We start from the raw sequence: 19149 nt of genomic DNA on the forward strand, positions 1-19149 counted from the left end.
CATAGCGATATTATCTGCAACAGCCCAAGTGTCCGTGGATGGATGAATGGATAAACAGACTGTGGTCTACACGTACAATGGAATGTTATTCAGTCTTAAAGAGGAGGAAATTCTCACACATGAATGAACCCCAAAGACGTGACACCAAGTGAAATAAGTCATACACAAAAGGACAAATACTGTATAATTCCACTTAGGAAAGGTACTGAGAACAGGCACATTCATAGAGCAGAAAGTGGTCAGGGCGGGGTGGCTGGAGGAAGAAAGGATGGGGAGTGACTGTTCAATAGGTGTGAACTTTCAGTTCAGGAAGCTGAAAATCGTTTTGGAGACAGACGGTGATGACATCAATGTGAGTGTACTATTTCTAACTACGTGGTATATGTAAAAGTGGTTGAAACGGTAAATTTTATGTTATATGTATTTTACCAAAATAAAAGAAAGTAAGAAAAATCAAGTTGTGATGCCTGCCATAACATGGATGAATCTAGAAAACAGTGTGCTAGGTGAAATGAGTGAGACACAAAAGGACAAATATTGTAGGATTCCATTTACAGGAAATATTGAGGAGAGGCAAAGGCATAGAGACAGAGAACCTGAAAGAGATTACCTGGGCCTGGGAGGAGGGGGAGGGAAAGTTACTGCTTAATGGGTATAGAGTTTCTGTTTGGGGTGATAAAAAAAAGTTTTATAAACAGTGCTGATGGTTGTATGACATTGTGAATGTAACTAATGCCACTGAATTATGAACTTATAAATGGTTAAAATGGCAAATTGAATGTTACATATACTTCCTCACACTAAAAATATTCAGAAAAGAAAGAGAGGAAAAAAGAAAGAAAGAGAGAGAAAGAAAGAAAGGGAGAGAGAAAGGAAGGAAGGAAGGAGAGAGAAGGAAGGAAGGAAGGAAGGAAGGGAGGGAGGGAGGGAGGGAGGGAGGGAGGGAGGGAGGGAGGAGAGAGAGGAAGGAAGGGAGGAAGGAAGAGGGAAGGAAAAAAGAACTAAATCTGGATAAAGGCAGGAACCAGTCCTCAGATTGCTTACATATCTGTGTCTTTTGTGACTCTGCAGAGTAATTTTCTTGTTTGCCTTGCTTTGTTCCCTCTTTGGTCCTGGACTCTTTTTTTTTTTTACAAATAGTTTATTGTCAAATTAGTTTCCACATAACACTCAGTGCTCATCCCCACAAGTGTCCTCCTCCATGCCCATCCCCCCCTCCCCCCCACATCCATCAGTCCTCAGTTTTTGTCAGCATTCAAGAGTCTCTCATGGTTTGCCTCTCTCCCTTTCCCCAACCATCTCCCCCCTTCTTCTCCCCCTTGTTCCTCCGTCAAGTTCCTCCTAATCCTCCTATACGTGCAAACATATGATATTTGTCCTTCTCTGCCTGACTTATTTCGCTCAGCATAACACCCTCAAAGTCCATCCATGTTGCTACACATGGCCAGATTTCATTCTTTCTCATTGCCATGGAGTATTCCATGGTATAGATAAACCACATCTTCTTGATCCATTCATCTGTTGATGGACACTTAGGCTCTTTCCATGTTTTAGCTATTGTGGAGAGTGCTGCTATGAACATTGGGGTACATGTGCTCCTATGCATCAGCACTCCTGTATCCCTTGGGTAAATTCCTAGCAGTGCTATTGCTGGGTCATAGGGGAGTTCTATTGTTAGTTTTCTGAGGAACCTCCACACTGTTTTCCAGAGGGGCTGTACCAGTTTACATTCCCACCAACAGTGTAGGAGGGTGCCCGTTTCTCCACATCCTCGCCAGCATCTAGAGTTCTCTGATTTGCTCATTTTAGCCACTCTGACTGGCGTGAGGTGGTATCTCAGGGTGGTTTTGATTTGTATTTCCCAGATGAGGAGGGATGCTGAGCATCGTTTCATGTGTCTGTTGACCATCTGGATGTCCTCTTTGGAGAAGTGTCTGTTCATATCTTCTGCCCATTTCTTCACTGGGTTGTTTGTTTTTCGGGCGTGTAGATTGGTGAGTTCCTTATAGATTCTGGATATTAACCCTTTATCTGATATGTCATTTGCAACTATCTTTTCCCATTCCGTTGGTTGCCTATTAATTTTCTGGGTTGTTTCCTTGGCTGTGCAGAAGCTTTTAATCTTGATGAGGTCCCAATAGTTTATTTTTGCTCTTGATTCCCTTGCTTTTGGGGATGTGTCAAGTAAGAAGTTGCTGCGGTGGAGGTCAAGGAGGTTGTTTCCTGCTTTCTCCTCTAGGGTGCTGATAGTTTCCTGTCTCACGTTCAGGTCCTTTATCCATTTTGAGTTTATTTTTGTGCATGGTGTGAGAAAATGATCTAGTTTCATTCTTCTGCATGTTGCTGTCCAATTCTCCCAACACCATCTGTTAAAAAGGCTGTCTTTTTTCCATTGGATATTCTTTCCTGCTTTGTCAAAGATCAGTTGGCTGTATACTTTTGGGTCCACTTCTGAGTTCTCAATTCTGTTCCATTGGTCTATGTGTCTGTTTTTGTGCCAATACCATACTGTCTTGATGATGACAGCTTTGTAGTAGAGGCTGAAGTCTGGGATGGTGATACCTCCCGTTTTGGTTTTATTTTTCAGTATTACTTTGGCTATTCAGGGTCTTTTGTGGTTCCATACAAATTTTAGGATAGTTTGTTCTAGTTTTGAGAAGTATGCTGGTGCAATTTTGATTGGAATTGCATTGAATGTGTAGAGTGCTTTAGGTAGTAATGACATCTTAACTATATTTATTCTTCCTATCCATGAGCATGGAATGTTTTTCCATTTCTTTGTGTCTTCTTCAATTTCATTCATAAGTTTTCTATAGTTTTCATCACACAGATCTCTTGTATCCTTGGTTAGGTTTATTCCGAGGTATTTTATGGTTTTTTGTGCAATTGTGAATGGGATCAGTTTCTTGATTTCTCTTTCTGTTGCTTCATTGTTGGTGTATAGAAATGCAACCAATTTCTGTACGTTGATTTTGTACCCTGCAACTTGGCTGAATTCTTGGATCAGTTCTAGTAGGCTTCTGGTGGAGTCTGTCGGGTTTTCAATGTAGAGTATCATGTCATCTGCGAAGAGTGAAAGTTTGACTTCTTCTTGGCCAATTCTGATGCCTTTGATTTCCTTTTGTTGTCTGATGGCTGATGTTAGGACTTCCAGCACTATGTTAAACAACAGTGGTGAGAGTGGACATCCCTGTCGTGTTCCTGATCTCAGGGGGAAAGCTCTCAGTTTTTCCCCATTGAGGATGATGTTTGCTGAAGGCTTCTCATAGATGGCTTTGATGATGTTTAAGTAGGTTCCTTCTATCACAACTTTCTCTAGTCTTTATTGGTCCTGGACTCTTGACCCTCTCTTTGGTCTGCCTGCCAGGACTTGCTTCCTTCTGGTTCCTGTCCTGATCTCTGGACAAATGCATATCCTGGCTAGTGGTTTTCCATTAAAGTTATCATAAAGTTACCGCTCCTCTGCCCTGGGCTCCCACTTTAGCCCAGTACCTGCAGAGGCCTGTTCCCACCTGTTCATCGGGGATTTGCTTTGTTGGGACTAAGTCCCAGCCCACCAGAACCAGAAGCAGGGCAAGAAGCTGTCACCAAACCCCTGACCCCAGCACAAAAGACCCCACACCTCATTTCGAAATAGACGTATAAATACAAGCCCTGGACATCTGTTTTGCTGTCTGCTACAACTGTGTGCCTTCAACATCTACACACTTCCCGCCAGTGACACCTTCCTCTGTTCAGGAGAGGGTCTGTCCCTGTATCCTGGTCTCTCCCATCTCGCTGAAGTGTCTCTCTCATTGCCTGACACCTCTCTGTCACTCCACCACTGAACCTTGGCTTCCGTTCTACCACCAGACCTGGCTCTTCCCCGGACCTGTCCAGGCCTCCCTGGCTCATGGGAGCTGCACGGGCCTCCTGGCCAGCCTCAGCTAGCTCTGATTCACTTCCTCCCCTGCGTCGGTCACCCCTGGCCCCCAAAGCTCAGGACTGGCCCACTCACTCTCCTGCCCAGACCTCGACAGAGAGAGAAACTGGCTTTCTATAGGGTCAACTGAATTGATGGTTTAGAAGTTTGATTCATGATAGAAATGTTTCTCCCAACGCTTATGAAGGGTAATCAACTGATCAAATCTAGAGCAGTCAATCGAATTCATTTATTACAGATGCCCTAAATCAACCAGCCTTCTTTTTTTAAATTAAAAAAAAATTTAATTCTCATTTATTTTTTCATGGAAATGTAGTTGACATATAATATTACATTAGTTTCAAGTGTATAGCTGTGATTTGACAATAATATATTTTATGAAATGCTCACCATGAGAAGTGTAGTCACCATCTGTCACCATAAAAAGTTATTATAATATTATTGACTATATTCCCCATGCCGTACTTTTCATCCCTGTGATGTATTCTTTTTTTATAACTATAAGTTTGTACCTCTTAATCCCCTTCACATATTCCACCCTTCCCCCGCCCCCCCCGGCAACCATGAACTTCTGCTCTATATCTGAGTCTCTGTTATTGTTGTTGATTTGTTTGTTAGAGTCCACATATAAATAAAATCATATAGTATTTGTTTCTGTTTGATTTATTATTTTTAATTTTTTTAACATTTATTCATTTTGGAGAGACAGAGTGAGAGCGGGGGAGGGGCAGAGAAAGAGGGAGACACAGAATCCAAAGCAGGGTTCAGGCTGTGAGCTGCCAGCACAGAGCCTGATGTGGGATTCAAACTCATGGACTCTGAGATCATGACCTGAGCCGAAGTCGGACACTTAACTGACTGAGCCACCCATACGTCCTATCGGTCTGACTTATTTCACTTAGGATCATACCCTCTAGGTCTGTGTTCTCACAATGGCAAGATCTCATCATTTTTTATGGCCGAGTAACACACACACACACACACACACACACACACACACACACACACACACATCTTCTTTATCCATTTATCTACCAATGGACACTTGGGTTGCTTCCATATCTTAGCTGTTGTAAATAATGCTGCAATAAACAGAGAGGGTGTATATATCTTTTTGAATTCGTGTTTTCATTTTCTTTGGGTAAATATGGACAGAAGAGGAATTATTGCACTGTATGGTATTTAGATAGGCAACAGACACATGAAAAAATGCTCAATCACTGATCACCAGGGAAATGCAAATCAGAACCACAGTGAGATATCAACTCACACCTGTCAGAATGGGTAGAAATAACAACAACAAAAAAAGACCAGAAAGCACAACTGCTGGTGAGGATATGGAGAAATTAGAACCTTGTGCACTATTGGTGGGAACAGAATTGATGTAGCCACAATGGAAAACAGTACGACAGTTCCTCAAAGCTCTAAAAATAGAAGTATCCATCAGACTCCTTAATGCCTAGATAGGAATGAAGTATGAGAACCTCATCAATTACTCAGTAATTACCAACACAAACAAATCCTACTCTGGTCAGTTCAGTCATGTATAAAAACTAAACTACCTACTTCTGTTCATTCCCTGGAAATAAATAAAATGGTATTATAGGAGTTACTCTTACAGGCCATCAGAGGCTGGGTAGAAAAATAAGTATCTCCTGTTCTTTTTAACACATGGGAAGTATAAATAGGACTTCTTAAAATAATGCCTTCTCTTTACAAAACTTGTATTATGAGGCAGCTGCTATGTAGTTATCATCCCCAGCGGCAGGTATTATCAGTGTCCACTTACAGAAGAGGTGTCTGGGGCTCAGAAAGGTTAAGTTACTTGCACAGGATCACACAGCCGATAGCTGGTCAAGCTAGAGTGCTAAATCACATCTGCCTAACGCCATGGCCCGTGCTTTTCCAGCTCATGGTGCTATCTTTCAAAAAGCTCATTTGAGCACCTGCTGTGTCACTGGGGCAGAATTCGGAGAGCTGAGCCATGATAGGTAACCCTGAGGGATTCAGAGAAGAAATACATAAGTAGTCAAGTCCAGGTGGCATGTCAGGGGAAAGGGATGTGAGACGCACAGAGGTAACTCATTCCGTCTGAACAAAGCCCCTCCCTCTCTGTTCCAAGACTCCAACTGCAACTAGGCAGGAAGAATGGACTTAAAAGTGGTTTCTTTACCCTTAATAGGGGCCTGTCCTTTCTAGAAAGCCAAAACATTAACAAGAGTCTTCCAGAATATTCTCCCACTGACTTTTACAATGGCTCTGCTTCTATCCTCTTGAATGTTATTCAGCCACCATCATTCAGACAGTTACTTTTTTTTTTTTTTTTTAGTTTTTCCTTGCAAACTCACAAACTATGTGAATCCTGTTAATTCCAGGTTCAAAGAACTCTCTGACTGAGGCATGTTCCTGGGGCTCATCTCGTTCACTTTCGGGTCCCCCCCACCCCGAAAAAAAAGAAAGCTCTTTGAAAGCTGAAAGTACTACAGCGTTATATATATATATATATAATACAACACCTTAGAAACACACAGTACTTTTAATTTACAATGGATTTTTTACTCATCCTCACAATGACCTTGTAAGGTTTCACCATCCCCATGTTTTACAAGTGAGAAAACGGGCTCAGAGAGTCGGCATGACTCCCCACAAAGCCACACAGCGTATAAGGCAGAGTGTGGCACTGACCTGGGTCTCCTGACTTCACCAGCCTGTACTTTTTTCCACAAGATAAATCATCACACTTGTTATTATGAGCCCTGAAAAGAGGCAGTGGCGGTAAGCAGTGTGGGTGACGTGTTCTTAAAAGTCTCCAAGCCAAGCACCTCCACCTTGTTCTAGTGACTGTCTTGGGAACTCATATTCCAAATGACTGGCCTCCTTCCATCTGCTCAGTCACCGCTGCCACTCCTTCGCTGCCCAACTCTGTCCTCCTCTGCCGACGAGGCTGCCTAACGTGGGGGGCGGCCCTGGCTGGGGTGCAGAAGGCAGGCAGCCCCTGGCTTCCCTTTTCCCTCTTCTTCCCTCCACCTCCCAGCCTCCCCAGATGGAACCCAATAGAACCTTAATCTCCCTTTACTCTGCTGCCAGCTCCACACCCCCGCCCCCCACCCCCCAGCTCCCCAGCTACCTCCTTGCTTTAAGCAAATGCTTCTGCACTGCTCTGGGACACGGCTAATCCTTTTCTCCGTTTTTACATGTTAATGTCATGATTTATAGCAGCAGTGTTCGATAGGAAATAAATAAAAATAAGCAAACAAAGAAATTCCTTCTGTTCTACATTTTGCAGGGTAGTCACTGGGGAGGGCATGAGAGGAGCTGTGGGGTGCTGGTTGTGTTCTCATGCTGGGGCTGGGTGCGGCATGCACACGTGCGCTCACCTGAAAAGCACTGGCTAAGGTGCGCATGTATGATTTGTGTGGCCTTCTATATGTAGGCTAGGAGTCCACTGAACATTTCAACAACAGGGGGTGACTGGGTGGCTCTGTCAGTTAAGTGGCCAACTTTGGCTCAGGTCATGATCTCACGGTTCGTGGGTTCGAGCCCCGCGTTGGGCTCTGTGCTGACAGCTCAGAGCCTGGAGGCTGTTTTGGATTCTGTGTCTCCATCTCTCTATCTAAATAAATAAGCATTAAAAAAAATTCCAACAACAGAGCAAGCAATTTTACGGTGGTGGTGGACTGGGGGAGGCAGAATGGCTTTCCGGCAAGCCATTGAGGGAGTCCCTATACCAGCAAAGAAGCCTCGCTTGAGTCCTCTAAGATGTCTCGGCTCTGAGAGCAAAGGCCTCAGCACGCTTCAGGGATAACAATTCCACAGCGGCTCCAAGAAAGGGCTGTTCTTAAGCTCCTATACACAGCTAGAGAAGAATAAAGATCAGAGTCCAAGGCTGCTGCTGTGAGCAGGCATCTCTACGACCTGGCAGGCCATCTCAGGAGAGTGGGTCCCTAAATCCAGGGGGGACATTGCATGGTCCCCTCGGTCACTCATCCCATATATTCACTGAGAAAGTTGTAACTTCTCCGGAACCTTTTTCACTTTAAGACTTAAGAGTCCAATCTGTAGAGTTGTATTCTGCTCCCCAACTCGGCAGGGATCTTACAATAAATGGACATCTGTCTTAAGTCCTCTCGATAGGTAACTTTCAAGGATGGATGAAAATAGATAAATGAATAGTAATTAGCTAATATGCCCGTCCTGGAGCAGACCGTGAGTCTGGAGTGCCTCACTGTTTCCTGGACAGGCCACATCATTCCAAAGCTCCATGGATGTGGATATGCTGTTCCTTAACCAGAATGCTCTTCTTTGTTTTAATCTAGAAAAAAACCTTAACCCCCTTTTAGGCCTGGCCAAAAGACCTCTTCTTCAGTGAAGCATTTCCTGCCTGCTCCCCACTGAGCAAGGGACCCCTGTTCCAGGACCTCGAGAGCACTTTGCATACACATCTAATAGATTTTGCCACTTTGCACTGTAATAGATACTTTGAGTTTTTCCAAGGCAGCCTTAGGGTTTCTTATTCTCATTTTCCTCCCTAATGCCTGGCCCCATCCCTGTTACATCAGAAAGAGGTGGTCAAAAGCACGTCTGCCTCTGAGTTAAGTGGTCTCGACATCTCATGCATTTATAAAATAAAATAAACCTCTTCTCCAAATTATTGTTTATGATGGCTCTGTGCGTAAAAGTCAGGAACTGGAAACAACCAAACTCTCAATAGGTGGATGGCAAACCAGGGTACCTCTACACCAAGAAATATGACTCAGAAATAAAAAGGAATGAACTATTGATTCATGCAACGTGGACAGTCTCAAGGGCATTACATTGAGTGAAAAAGGTCATATGCTGCATGATTCCATTTATATAACATTCTCGAAATTATGAAACTGTAGAAATGGAGAACAGATTAGGAGTTGCGAAGGGTTAGAGATGGTGGGGGGAGGGTGGTGGGTGAGACAAAATGGCGGCATGAGGGCTCTTTGGGATGATGAGATGGTGTCGTCTTGATGACGGTGGGATTTACATACATCTACATGGGTTTGATGGACCGGATATTTTGATATCCCGGTTTTGATATCGTACTGCAATTATGTCAGAAGTTAACTACTGGAGGAAACTCAGCTGAAGGTACATGGTACCTCTCTGTACTATCTTTGCAACTCCTGTGAATCTAAAAGCCTTTCAAAGTAAAAAGCGATAACATTTTTTTATAAAACGGTTCTTGGAGGTTCCTTCTACCGAGTGTCCATCCTTCACAACGACCTTTCATATTTCTTAGTATTTTACAGTTTCAAAATGCTTCCATGTAAATGATGTCATTTCAAAATGACAGCAACTCTATGACACATCTGTTCTTCTCCCCATTTTACAGATAAGGAAACCAGGGCTCTGTGCTCGTTGAAGAGAACACGGTGTGTGGCAAACCTTGTGTTCCAACCTGACTCAATAAAATTTCTATAGACCTGTCTTCTCATCTTCAAAATAAGGGGATTCAGAAAAGGCAACCTCTATAGGTGCATCGGTTCTAACATCGTATGACATGGGTACTTTTGTGCCCCGCTGTCCTATTTCTGAGGACAGCATGAAGGGTCTGGCAGTCCATGACTGGACTGGAGGCCAGTAACTGGTCCTGCAGAGGAAATACATCTATCAGAGGAATCAGTGCTACGTAGCTGGTGGCCTTTGGATGGAGCCATTAGACTCCCTCAATCCCCATCTTCCCAAGGCTAAGAGTTGTTGAGATGAGAATCCCAGTAGCTCCTGGACTTCCATGTTTCTAGAATGCTCTGCCTCTCTGGTTGGCTTCTCTTCCTCTGCTTTTATTTCCCCCATTCCCCATCTCCCGGGCTTCATTCCGTCACAGCCCACTGACTCTAATTATTGATACGCTGTGCCAAGGAGGTGAGCTGTGAAAATGTCTTACCAGATTAGTGAAGATGTATGTGTAATAGGCCGACACCATCCCTAGTTCAGCTGCCTGCAAAGGGAAAAGAAAGAGATTAGAGAGGAAACAAAAACCCACTGGAAGTGAATGAGCGGCGAGGGCTCCAAGTGTCCGCCATTTGTCTGACCCCCTTCCCTTCGGTTCTTGCATTGCCCTTGACTTGGAGGATGGAGGACAGAAACAGTGGGCTCTGGAGCAGGGTCTCTCCCCTGCCCCCTGCTATCCACCCCTGCAGTGACATTTATAGCAGCTGATATTCTCACGCACAACACATTCCCATGGATATAACCAGATATTATGGAAACCAAAACGGCTTTAAGGGAAATGAAGCAAATAATAAAACAGACTAAAATAATTATCTCCCAAACTATTAGCAATAACAATGGCTAACACGTACCCACCCCTTAGTATGGGCCAAGCACGAGGAAGCATTCGCTTGGGTTAAGTCGATGAGGCAGGCGCTATGGCTCCTGCCCCACCCCCCACGTGACAGCCAGGGAACCTGAAACACCAAAGGGCTATGGAACTCATACACGATCATACATCTCATAAGTGGAAAAAGATGAAATTAAAGCCAGACAGCCTAATTTCAGTCCTTTTAACCAAACTATACTCTCCCCGGAGGACCGTGATATTGATGGAAGTACTGACAGCTCTCAGGGGCCGAGGCAGAGACTGGTGAGTCCGCGGGCCGTAGGCAATTCCCAAATTAACTCAACCTCTGTCAAATGCGAGCGAGCCAGGCTCCTGAGAGTCTTTGAATCCACAGTAATGTAGGAAACAAGTGAATCATTTGCAAACTTTGGTCCTTTATTAGGAGTAAGGAACGAGTTGCTTGTGACATGCCTCGCCCTTGATCACAGCACACCCGCGTGTCATCGTCCCAGAGTCGGGAGGCTGCGGCTTCAGAACAGCCTCCCTTCTGTCTGATCTTCGTAGGCATCACGGGTCCCCCACACCAACCTCCCCCGTCGGTGTGCCCGGCTTTGAGTGTGACGGGTGCCACAGAGGCCGACAAGTAGATCAGGTAAATAATGAGCCCAACTCTCCCCAGGGTCCTATGCCTTCTGCCAGGCAGAGTTTTCATCTTGTACCCTGCAGCCCCAGGGCCACTGGGAAGCCACTTTTGTCGTGACTATTGAGGTGCGGGAGGGGAAAACAAGGGCCAAGGGTGATTACATTTTCCTCTTAGGAAGTGTTTGTCTCTCGAGAAACTCCAGTAACTTTGTGAGCGTTCTCCTAGGAGCCCTTGCAGGCTCCTTGAAAAGCAGGCTGGGCTCTTTCTAGAGCCACCACTCGGCTGGAGACCAAAGTACCAAGGCCTCTACGCCTAGGGCACATGGGGCTCCAGCCCTCGCTTTCTCCTCCACTTCCAAGACGCTGGTATGGTCTGATGCTCACCCCCCTCCCATCCCCCACACTCAACTCTCTCCACATAGAAGTGTCACTGCCTGTCGCCACTGCCTAGACGGGTGTGGGAGCCCCATGGTTGCAGGGATGGGTGGAGGGGGTGGTGTGCACAGTCAGACGGTTAAAACCCAGTTGTGAAATCCGCTGCCCAAAGATAAAAGACAAGAGATCCTTAGTTTTTAAGACCTGAGTTCTGGGTAAACATGAAGTCTGTTGCCAGAACAGCTGCTCAATAAAGTAGGGGATTACTCTGCAAATCCTTCTGAAATCAGGAGACAGCGGAGCACTGCCAGGCTCGAGCCAGGCTCGCATGTGCACCCCGACCCTCCCAGAAGCTCCAGGCGCTCTCTGCTCACACCGCTGCCCACTGAGTCTGTCCTTCCTGGAGCCCTCGCCCCCACCAGCTCTACTCTAACCCTGGGAAGGAGGAGGGTGCAGCCCCAGCCCAGGCCTGATGCAGGGCCCGCCTGCCTGCTGGGGGCACTAGGGAGTCAATCGGGAACAAAGGCAATGGGTTTCTGGAAGCCTCAAGCTCACTCTGGTCATTGATGGGCTTGGTTCCAAGGTCACAAGGGCTGAGGGCAACAAGTGGTCCCAGGAAAGCCAGCCACTGGTCACCCAGCAGACCCATCTGCCAATAATCATCATTACAGGGGGAGTTTCCTTCAAAAGCACAGCCATTAAAAAAAAAAAAAAAAGTGCTGTTAATGAAAATACTCAGTATTGGCAAGGGCGCCGTAAGACACCTACACGCTCCTGGGAGTATAAATTGTTATGGCCTTTTAAAAAGGCAATCTGGCAAATCATATCAAAATCTTTAAAAGCATGCATATCTTTAACTTGGTAATTTCATTTCTGGAAATTTATGCTAAGAAAATATTCATGAATGTGCTAAAGATTTATGTACAAAGATGCACATCCCGCGTTGTTTATTTCAGCAAAAGATTGAAAACAACCTGTATCCCTCACAATAAAGGGATGGTTAAATAAATTATGGGATGCCCATACGACAAGAAATGATGCCACCATGAAAATAGTTGCAGTCAAATACGTAATGACATAAAGCAAATGCACGGCATATTATTAAGGGGGGAAAAAGCAGGTGACAGAGGTACACGTGCCGTGTGACAATCATTTCGAAAAGAAACAAATGTGTCTACAAAGGTAGACAGCGGCTCTCTCTGGGTGATGGAATGTCTTACTTTTCCATGTGTCCCTTTCTATCAGTCTTCAAAGTAAAGGCTTCAAGAAAGAAAGAAAGAAAAAGCTATAATGATTTTTATTGGTTTCGATGTGCTTTTCTGTACTTTCCAAAATTTCCACAATAGACATATTATATATATAAAAAAAAGAGCCCAATCACATATGCTGGGAGCCATAAAACATTCCTGAGGTTATTATGCTATTATTATAAGGGCTGCCCCCAAAAGGTTTCTGCCTGGGGGCTGTTCTGGCAGGGTATGGTTACTGCAGAGGGGACTGTGCATTCTGACTGCCCTTTGCAAGGGGAGGGGGTGGGGGATAATTATTTCACTCTCTGCCCGCAAGGACTCCTCATACTATCTCTCAGAGGCCCTAAAAGAGGATCTTTTCCATCCTTGATAACTTCATGGATCACAGGCCTAGACATAAGCAAGAAAAACAGAAAAATTCCATTTGAGTGTGTGTGTGTATGTGTGTGTGTGTGTGAGTTGGAATATATGCTCCCAGACAGACGTGGGTTTGGAGCTGTGCAAAATTACTATAGCAACAGGCTAAAGGGACAGCCCTCAGTATTCAGAGAACTCATTCAAATCTCTTATTAACTCCGAGACCAAAACTAGCTGAGGAGGGGTGGTTAGGAGAGGGAGAGGGGGAGGAAGAGACAATCATCTGAGTGTCTGGCAGGCTTCTCACAGCTTGGCAGAGGTTAACGAGGAGCTTCACTCCCCCAGTGGAAGATGGCAGGTTGCGTTAAATGTGCAATTAGAGTGGCATTGGAAGAGGCCGGCATGCCTGGGGGAGCTGCGGGGAGCTGGGGAGCCCGCAGCAGGGTCTGTCTGTCTGGGGTTACATGGCTAGCCCAGCCGCCAGCCCAGGAACTGGTGCCGGGGGACTCCAGGCTGCCCAGCTGTTTCCAGCTGTTTCTCCTGCACCTGACTTCTCTCTTGGTCTCTCTCTCCCTCTCTCGTTCTCAGATGGGCCTCACTCACAGAGCTTGAGTTTCTCTCACTGTGAGTTCTGATTCAGGGACTGCCACCCTGTCCCTTATATTCTGGGGGGGGGGGGGGGGGTATAAGAAACTGCTGATTGGCTGTCAGAGGCAACAGGTGCCCACCCAGCTCTGCTTCTCACTGGGGGAGGCTTGGACAAAGCCGTTCACCCCCTAGAGTCTCAGCGTCTTCCTCTGTCCAGGGAAGACGGGATACCGGCCCCACGTAGTCACTGAGAGGATTACACTGGGAAGTTACACAGCAGCAGTCTGCAGACTGGTACACCGTACGGGGATTACAGAGGGCTGCACACACTCGCCGGACCGCCCTGCTTGTCAAAATACGGACATACTTCTGTACCACTTGGCACGTAGCCTCTGCCCCGAGTGCCCTGCCCCCACTGCCGCGGCCCCTCCTGGGAACCCCGCCAACCCTGGCAGGGTCTTAGCTAGGGGCTGCTTGCCCACCTGCACTGGGAGTTCATATTTCAACAACACTGAAAACATCCTGCTTTTCCTTTCAGCTTCCAGGACCCATCCACTGGAAGTGAAGCACAGCGACGTGTGTCAGGGTTCAGGGGCCACGGCCCAGGGAGGCCACCCAAGGGCAAAGAGGGAGCAGGGCCCCAGCTCAGGGGGAGGGGAGGGAGAAGGATGCTCCGCGCCGGGCGCGTCTCCCACCTTCAGGAGGATGGTATGCGACATGGAGGCATTGGCGTGGATTATGATGGTGGCTGTCTTGTCGTCCCGGATCTCCTTGAGGAGCGGGGTGGGGTCCCGGGTGTCGTCCAGCATCCGCACCGAGAGCGTGTCCTTGGAGATGAGGAATTGCCGGAGCAGCCTCTCCAGGTTTAAAAGGCCTGGAGGGGAGAGAGATGAAGCCCCTGAGGGTCCGCAGTGCTGCCCTGGGGAGACACTGGAGCAAAAGCCAGATAAGCAAAGACCTGGGCTGGAGGCAGGGCTACGGGGCCGGCCCCACTGCGGGCGCTGAGCAGCTTTCTCCACCTCTGCGGGCTTCGGCAGTCCCATCCAACGTAAAAAGAATGTTCCTAAGCCCCTACGGACTCCCCAGCTCCCTCAGCAAGGCTCTTGTAAAGAGAGACGGAAGGCCTTTGAGTGGGATGCGGGTCTGCTCTCCTTCCCACAGCCCTTGGGAGCGGCCAGGACCAGGGTTCAGAGACCAGCAGGCCTGGATTTTCCCCCAACCTGGCCACTCACTCACTCACTCACTCACCAAGTGACCTTTTTATGTGGCCAGGGCTCTTGGCCTCAGTTTCCTCGTCTGAGAAACGAGAATAACAGCAGTCAGCTCCCAGGACAGTGGCGAGGATTAACGTAGGTTATACTTAATGTGCTTAGGACCCCGCCTCACCCATCACGAAAGCCCATAGATGTTCACAGATGTTCCGTCTAGCCTGACAGGAGCCCCAGCCTTTGTTTTCATTGTGGATGAGGGGAGCAGTTTCCTCAAGATCACAAGGCCCAGCAAACAGGCCTAACAAAACACTTTGAACTCGGAGCACGGCGGCTGCATTAACACAAGGTATCATTATGACCGTAAGAGGCCCGGCTTTGAACTGCTCTCCAGCAGGCAATAACGCGGGCCCAGAACAAAGTGAAAATGTGGGATTGTGAGTGAAGGACTCTCCCCCTTCCCACCCCGCCCCAGCTGTCTGCTGTCTAGGAGCAGGGGAGGGAGGAGGGTTTCCAGAATGATGCCACTGCCACACAAGGGGCCTGATTCAGCTTTGCCTCTGAAAAGGCAGGCCAGGAAGATGGTGCGTGCAAAGGGTGGGGGGTGGGGTCTCCCCCGCAGACAGTGGTCTCAACTCCAGTGGAAAGACAAGCACAGGCATTTATTCCCAAAAGCAACGACAAGAGTAACAGCTATTGGATCCTTATTCTGTTTCTATTCTGGACCAGAAAATGGGCTAAATATTCTACGCGGCTAGTCTAAGTCCTCACCACAATCCTAAGATGCATTTTAATCCCCCACGCAGAGGGGACGTGAGGCTCCCAGACCCGGTTCCATACGCTGGATGGCAAGGAAGGACTGGCTTTCTAACCAAAGGCCCTTGTGCTCCGGTCTCTGCACCTGCTACACGATGTTCACTGCAGGCCTGTCTTGAACTTGCCCCCAGACTCCCCCTGTGCAGGTTCCTCATCCTCCTGACCCTTGAAGGTCAAAAAGGGAGAGCGTTATGGGGCGGGTGGCAGCGGGGCTCTGAAGGGCATCGCATCCACCTCCCTTGATCTGTAGAGATGATGAAACTTGCCTAGTCACAGAGTCACACACCTAGAGTCACACCCACTAGGTGAGGCCCCAGCTGGAAACACACCCTGAAGTGAGGAGGCAGCGGGCAGAGGCCAGGCTCTTCCCACACCCACCCATGCCATCACACAGGGATGCAGCTGGGACCAGAGTCCCCACTTTGTCATCTCCAGCCAGCCCTCTTCCCACGAGCCCCGGTGCCTCTCAGGCACACTGCAGGGCCGTGTGCACAGAACCTGGGAGGCACCTGGGGCATGTATCTTGCCTCTCTGGACTCGGGGAGGAAAGCCCCACACTGGGTGTGTTTTCTAACAAGGATAGGAAAGCAGGGTGGGGTTCGACGGCCCGCCATGATAAAGACAGAGGCTCTGAGAAGGTAGTGCCAATGCCCATTCTCCGGCCACGGGTCCCAACATGGCGGTCAGGGGAGCTGGCGGCTACAGCAGGAGGGGAGAGCCCTCGGAGGCTCCAGAGCTAGTGGGACCCTCTCCTTCCTTCCCCCACAGGGTCTCGAAGGACAGCTGTAAACCTCCACCCCCACCGCTGTCCGTGCCCCCTGCAGCCCCTCACCACCGCCCCCGTCAGGAGGGGCGCTGATGCCTCAGCGTCGACCCTCACCAGCTGTGTGATCTTGAGAAGTCATCTGACCTCTCTGAGGCTCCATGCCTCATCTGCAAAATGGGTACAACAGGTGAACTCACGGAGACGCTGGAGTGTGTGGCTTCACTGTCCCTCCTCCTGCATTTACTCACCCCCACAGGCATGGCTCGCTGAGGCAGAATAAAAAGGGACGGAAGTGCACGTCTGTTCAACCAACATGTGTGTGTCCCAAGAGCCAGGCTCTGGGCCCATAAGGTGTCAGCTGAGAAGATGGATCATGCAGACCCTGGCCTCCCGGAGCTGAGAGTGCAGGGACTTGCAGCTAAGTCTATAACAAGGTTCAAACCATACCCATATTTTGTCTGAGGGGCTAAATCATCTGGGTTTCCACGGGGCAGCCTCATTTAGTTCTGTATGTAAAATGGAGAGAATATTCACGTCTTCTTCACAGGTCGTGAAAAGGGAAATCCCAGCTGCACAAAGGTCTGAGCACCTGACCCCAAAGACCCTATATATATACCAGGGGGCAGGGGAGGCCACAGCTGGTGTTCCTGGAATGTCAGCCATCTCTCTGGCTCAAGACAAGATCTGCCTGGGCATGCCATGGGGGAGAGGCACTGCAGCTGGAGGGGTGAGTAAGGGCGGGGAGGCAGAGGGCAATGCCACGGGTGCTGGAACGTAGCAGGGAGAGCCTCTAGAGCCTGGCTGGGAAAGAGGCCAAATCCCCTGGGGTCCTTCAAAGAGGCAGCGAAGTTCAGTGGGACGAGACAGGGAAGGTTGGAGGAGGCCACGGGGATTAAGCACAGCACGGAGATGCTTGGCCAGGGCAGCACAGGGATGGTTCATCCCTTTAAAATTCGCAGGTGCCCTGAGCTCCCAGGGAAGACCTCCCATCTGGGGAGCCTGCTTCAGTTAATGCCCAGCATTCCCCATCTGACTGCCCCTTGGGGTGCTCTGCTGCCCTTTCAACAAGGAAGCAGCGCCCTCCCATCTCATCCCGCATACTCTGTGTGTGTGTGTGTGTGTGTGTGTGTGTGTGTGTGTGTGTGTGTGTGGAGAGGCAGGGCAGGAACAGGGAGGGGAGAAGGGCAGTGAGTGCTCGGAGGCATCCCCATCCCACCCAGAATCTCTGATCAGTCTCTCCTTTCCCAGCCTGGACCACTCCTGGGAAGCAGCAAACAGAGCACAGGGTGGCAGATGAGTCCTGGCTCCAGCGCACCTGGGATTGGTTAGCTCTGGTGACCTGCGCCACCCTCCTCCCCTCCCCTTGCACCTCAGTGTCCTTAATTGTAAAGAAAGCATAACAACTACCTTACGGGGTTATTGAGAGGATGTCAAATAAAGCAGAACAGGGTCTGTCCCCTGGAAGATGCTTCACAAATCTGGTTTCCATTCAAGCCCTCCCTCACTCATTCACATCCTAACTGTCCTTCTTTCACCCCATTTCCCTCTTACCAGATTATCTAACCCACAAAATACAGCTCTTGGTGAGAAACCATGTAAAATATTTGGTAGCATATATGCATGCATATATGTATGTATATTACAGTATATGCATAAAGCACTAAGTATTTCATGGCGTTGGCTAGGAATCTCACTTCAAACTCTTCTGCACAAGCCCAGTGTGAGGCAGGGGGCACAGCGCCGGCTGGTGGGCTGAATGAGAGACTCAGATTATACGGGGGGCTGGAGGGCAGAGAGAGGTCTTACATCTTAACAGAGCAGGGGAATGGCGGTGCCAGATGAGGAATGGACACTTGAGGAGCAGCTGAAGGAAGGGGGTGCCTGGCTCAAGGAAGAGACAGACTTGCTCTTGGCGGCCTCAAGGACGACACTCCAGAACAGAGTGGACAGAGATCACAGGGAGACAGACTTAGCTCAACCTAAGGAAGAACCTCTGGTCAAGCTATCTAAAGATGCAGTGGGCTGCATTATAAGGCAGTGAGTTCCTCATCACTGGAGATAATCAAGGAAAGACTGAAGCCCCTCTTCATAACTGTCAGAGTGAATTAAACCAGTGAATGGAAAGCTGCTCTAGAAGAACATTGATGTTTTTCCAGCCCAGGGATTCTTTAGTTGTACGAAAGGGATCCTTTTTTTTTTTTTTTTTTTTTTAATTCTGGGCAGTGGAAGGAATTTTGGGCAGTGGAAGGAATTTGCAGAAGGGAAAGTGTGGTTTTCGTTACATTAAGAACATGAGGAGTTTCTCAGTGCAGTGTGGCATTTTCCAATTGTCATTCTCTTCACCTCGATCTGTTTAATGGCACTAAGGGATTTGCTGAAGGCAGCTGCCACCAGAGAGGTTAAAAGCTGCTCTCTTCCCAGCTTCCCCTCCACCTCCACCCCAGCCCTCCTCTCCTGCGGGGCCCCCTGGCCCAGCAGCAGGTCTGCCTGCCAAGTCCAAAGCTGAGAGGGACCTGGGGAACCCATTAGTCTCGCTCAGGATGCAACGGGATGGATCGATGAGAGCCTCAGCAGGCCGGCTGTTCTGGGAAGGAGGAGGGAGGTTGGCTTCTGCAACCGGAAGGCAGGGGCCCGGCGGGGCGGGAGGAGGAGAGAAGAGCTGTGAAAGGCACAGCCGGAGTTGGACAGGGCCATAAGACAAGGACACAAATACCTAAGTGATGGGTCTGCAGGGGCACAGAGGACCCTTGTATCAAAAAATAAGAATAAACACCCATTTCAACCGGCATCCCTCTCTCTCCACAGGCTGATTCCCTTGGCTATGGCTTTGGTTCTAGAAAAACGCTAATACTCCCAGGACGGATGGCACTTTGACTTCTCATGGGAGGCAGCTGATGTTAAGAGTGACCTCAGAG

At 48.3% G+C, this 19149-nt stretch overlaps 1 protein-coding gene across 2 annotated transcripts in view; it reads right to left on the bottom strand.

Annotated features, from left to right (window-relative positions):
• GRIK4 (glutamate ionotropic receptor kainate type subunit 4) overlaps positions 1–19149 on the bottom strand; it is a 432944-nt gene that overhangs the window by 138794 nt on the left and 275001 nt on the right. For both annotated transcript variants that reach the window (XM_039229403.1, XM_039229402.1), the window contains 2 exons: positions 14140–14318; positions 9837–9890 (listed from right to left, as the gene is read on the bottom strand). In XM_039229403.1, coding sequence (XP_039085334.1) covers positions 9837–9890; positions 14140–14318 — 233 coding nt within the window. The remainder of the gene's footprint in view (positions 1–9836; positions 9891–14139; positions 14319–19149) is intronic.

This window comes from Hyaena hyaena, unplaced genomic scaffold, assembly GCF_003009895.1.
Source record: "Hyaena hyaena isolate Hyena2069 unplaced genomic scaffold, ASM300989v1 scaffold_37, whole genome shotgun sequence".
Taxonomy (NCBI): domain Eukaryota; kingdom Metazoa; phylum Chordata; class Mammalia; order Carnivora; family Hyaenidae; genus Hyaena; species Hyaena hyaena.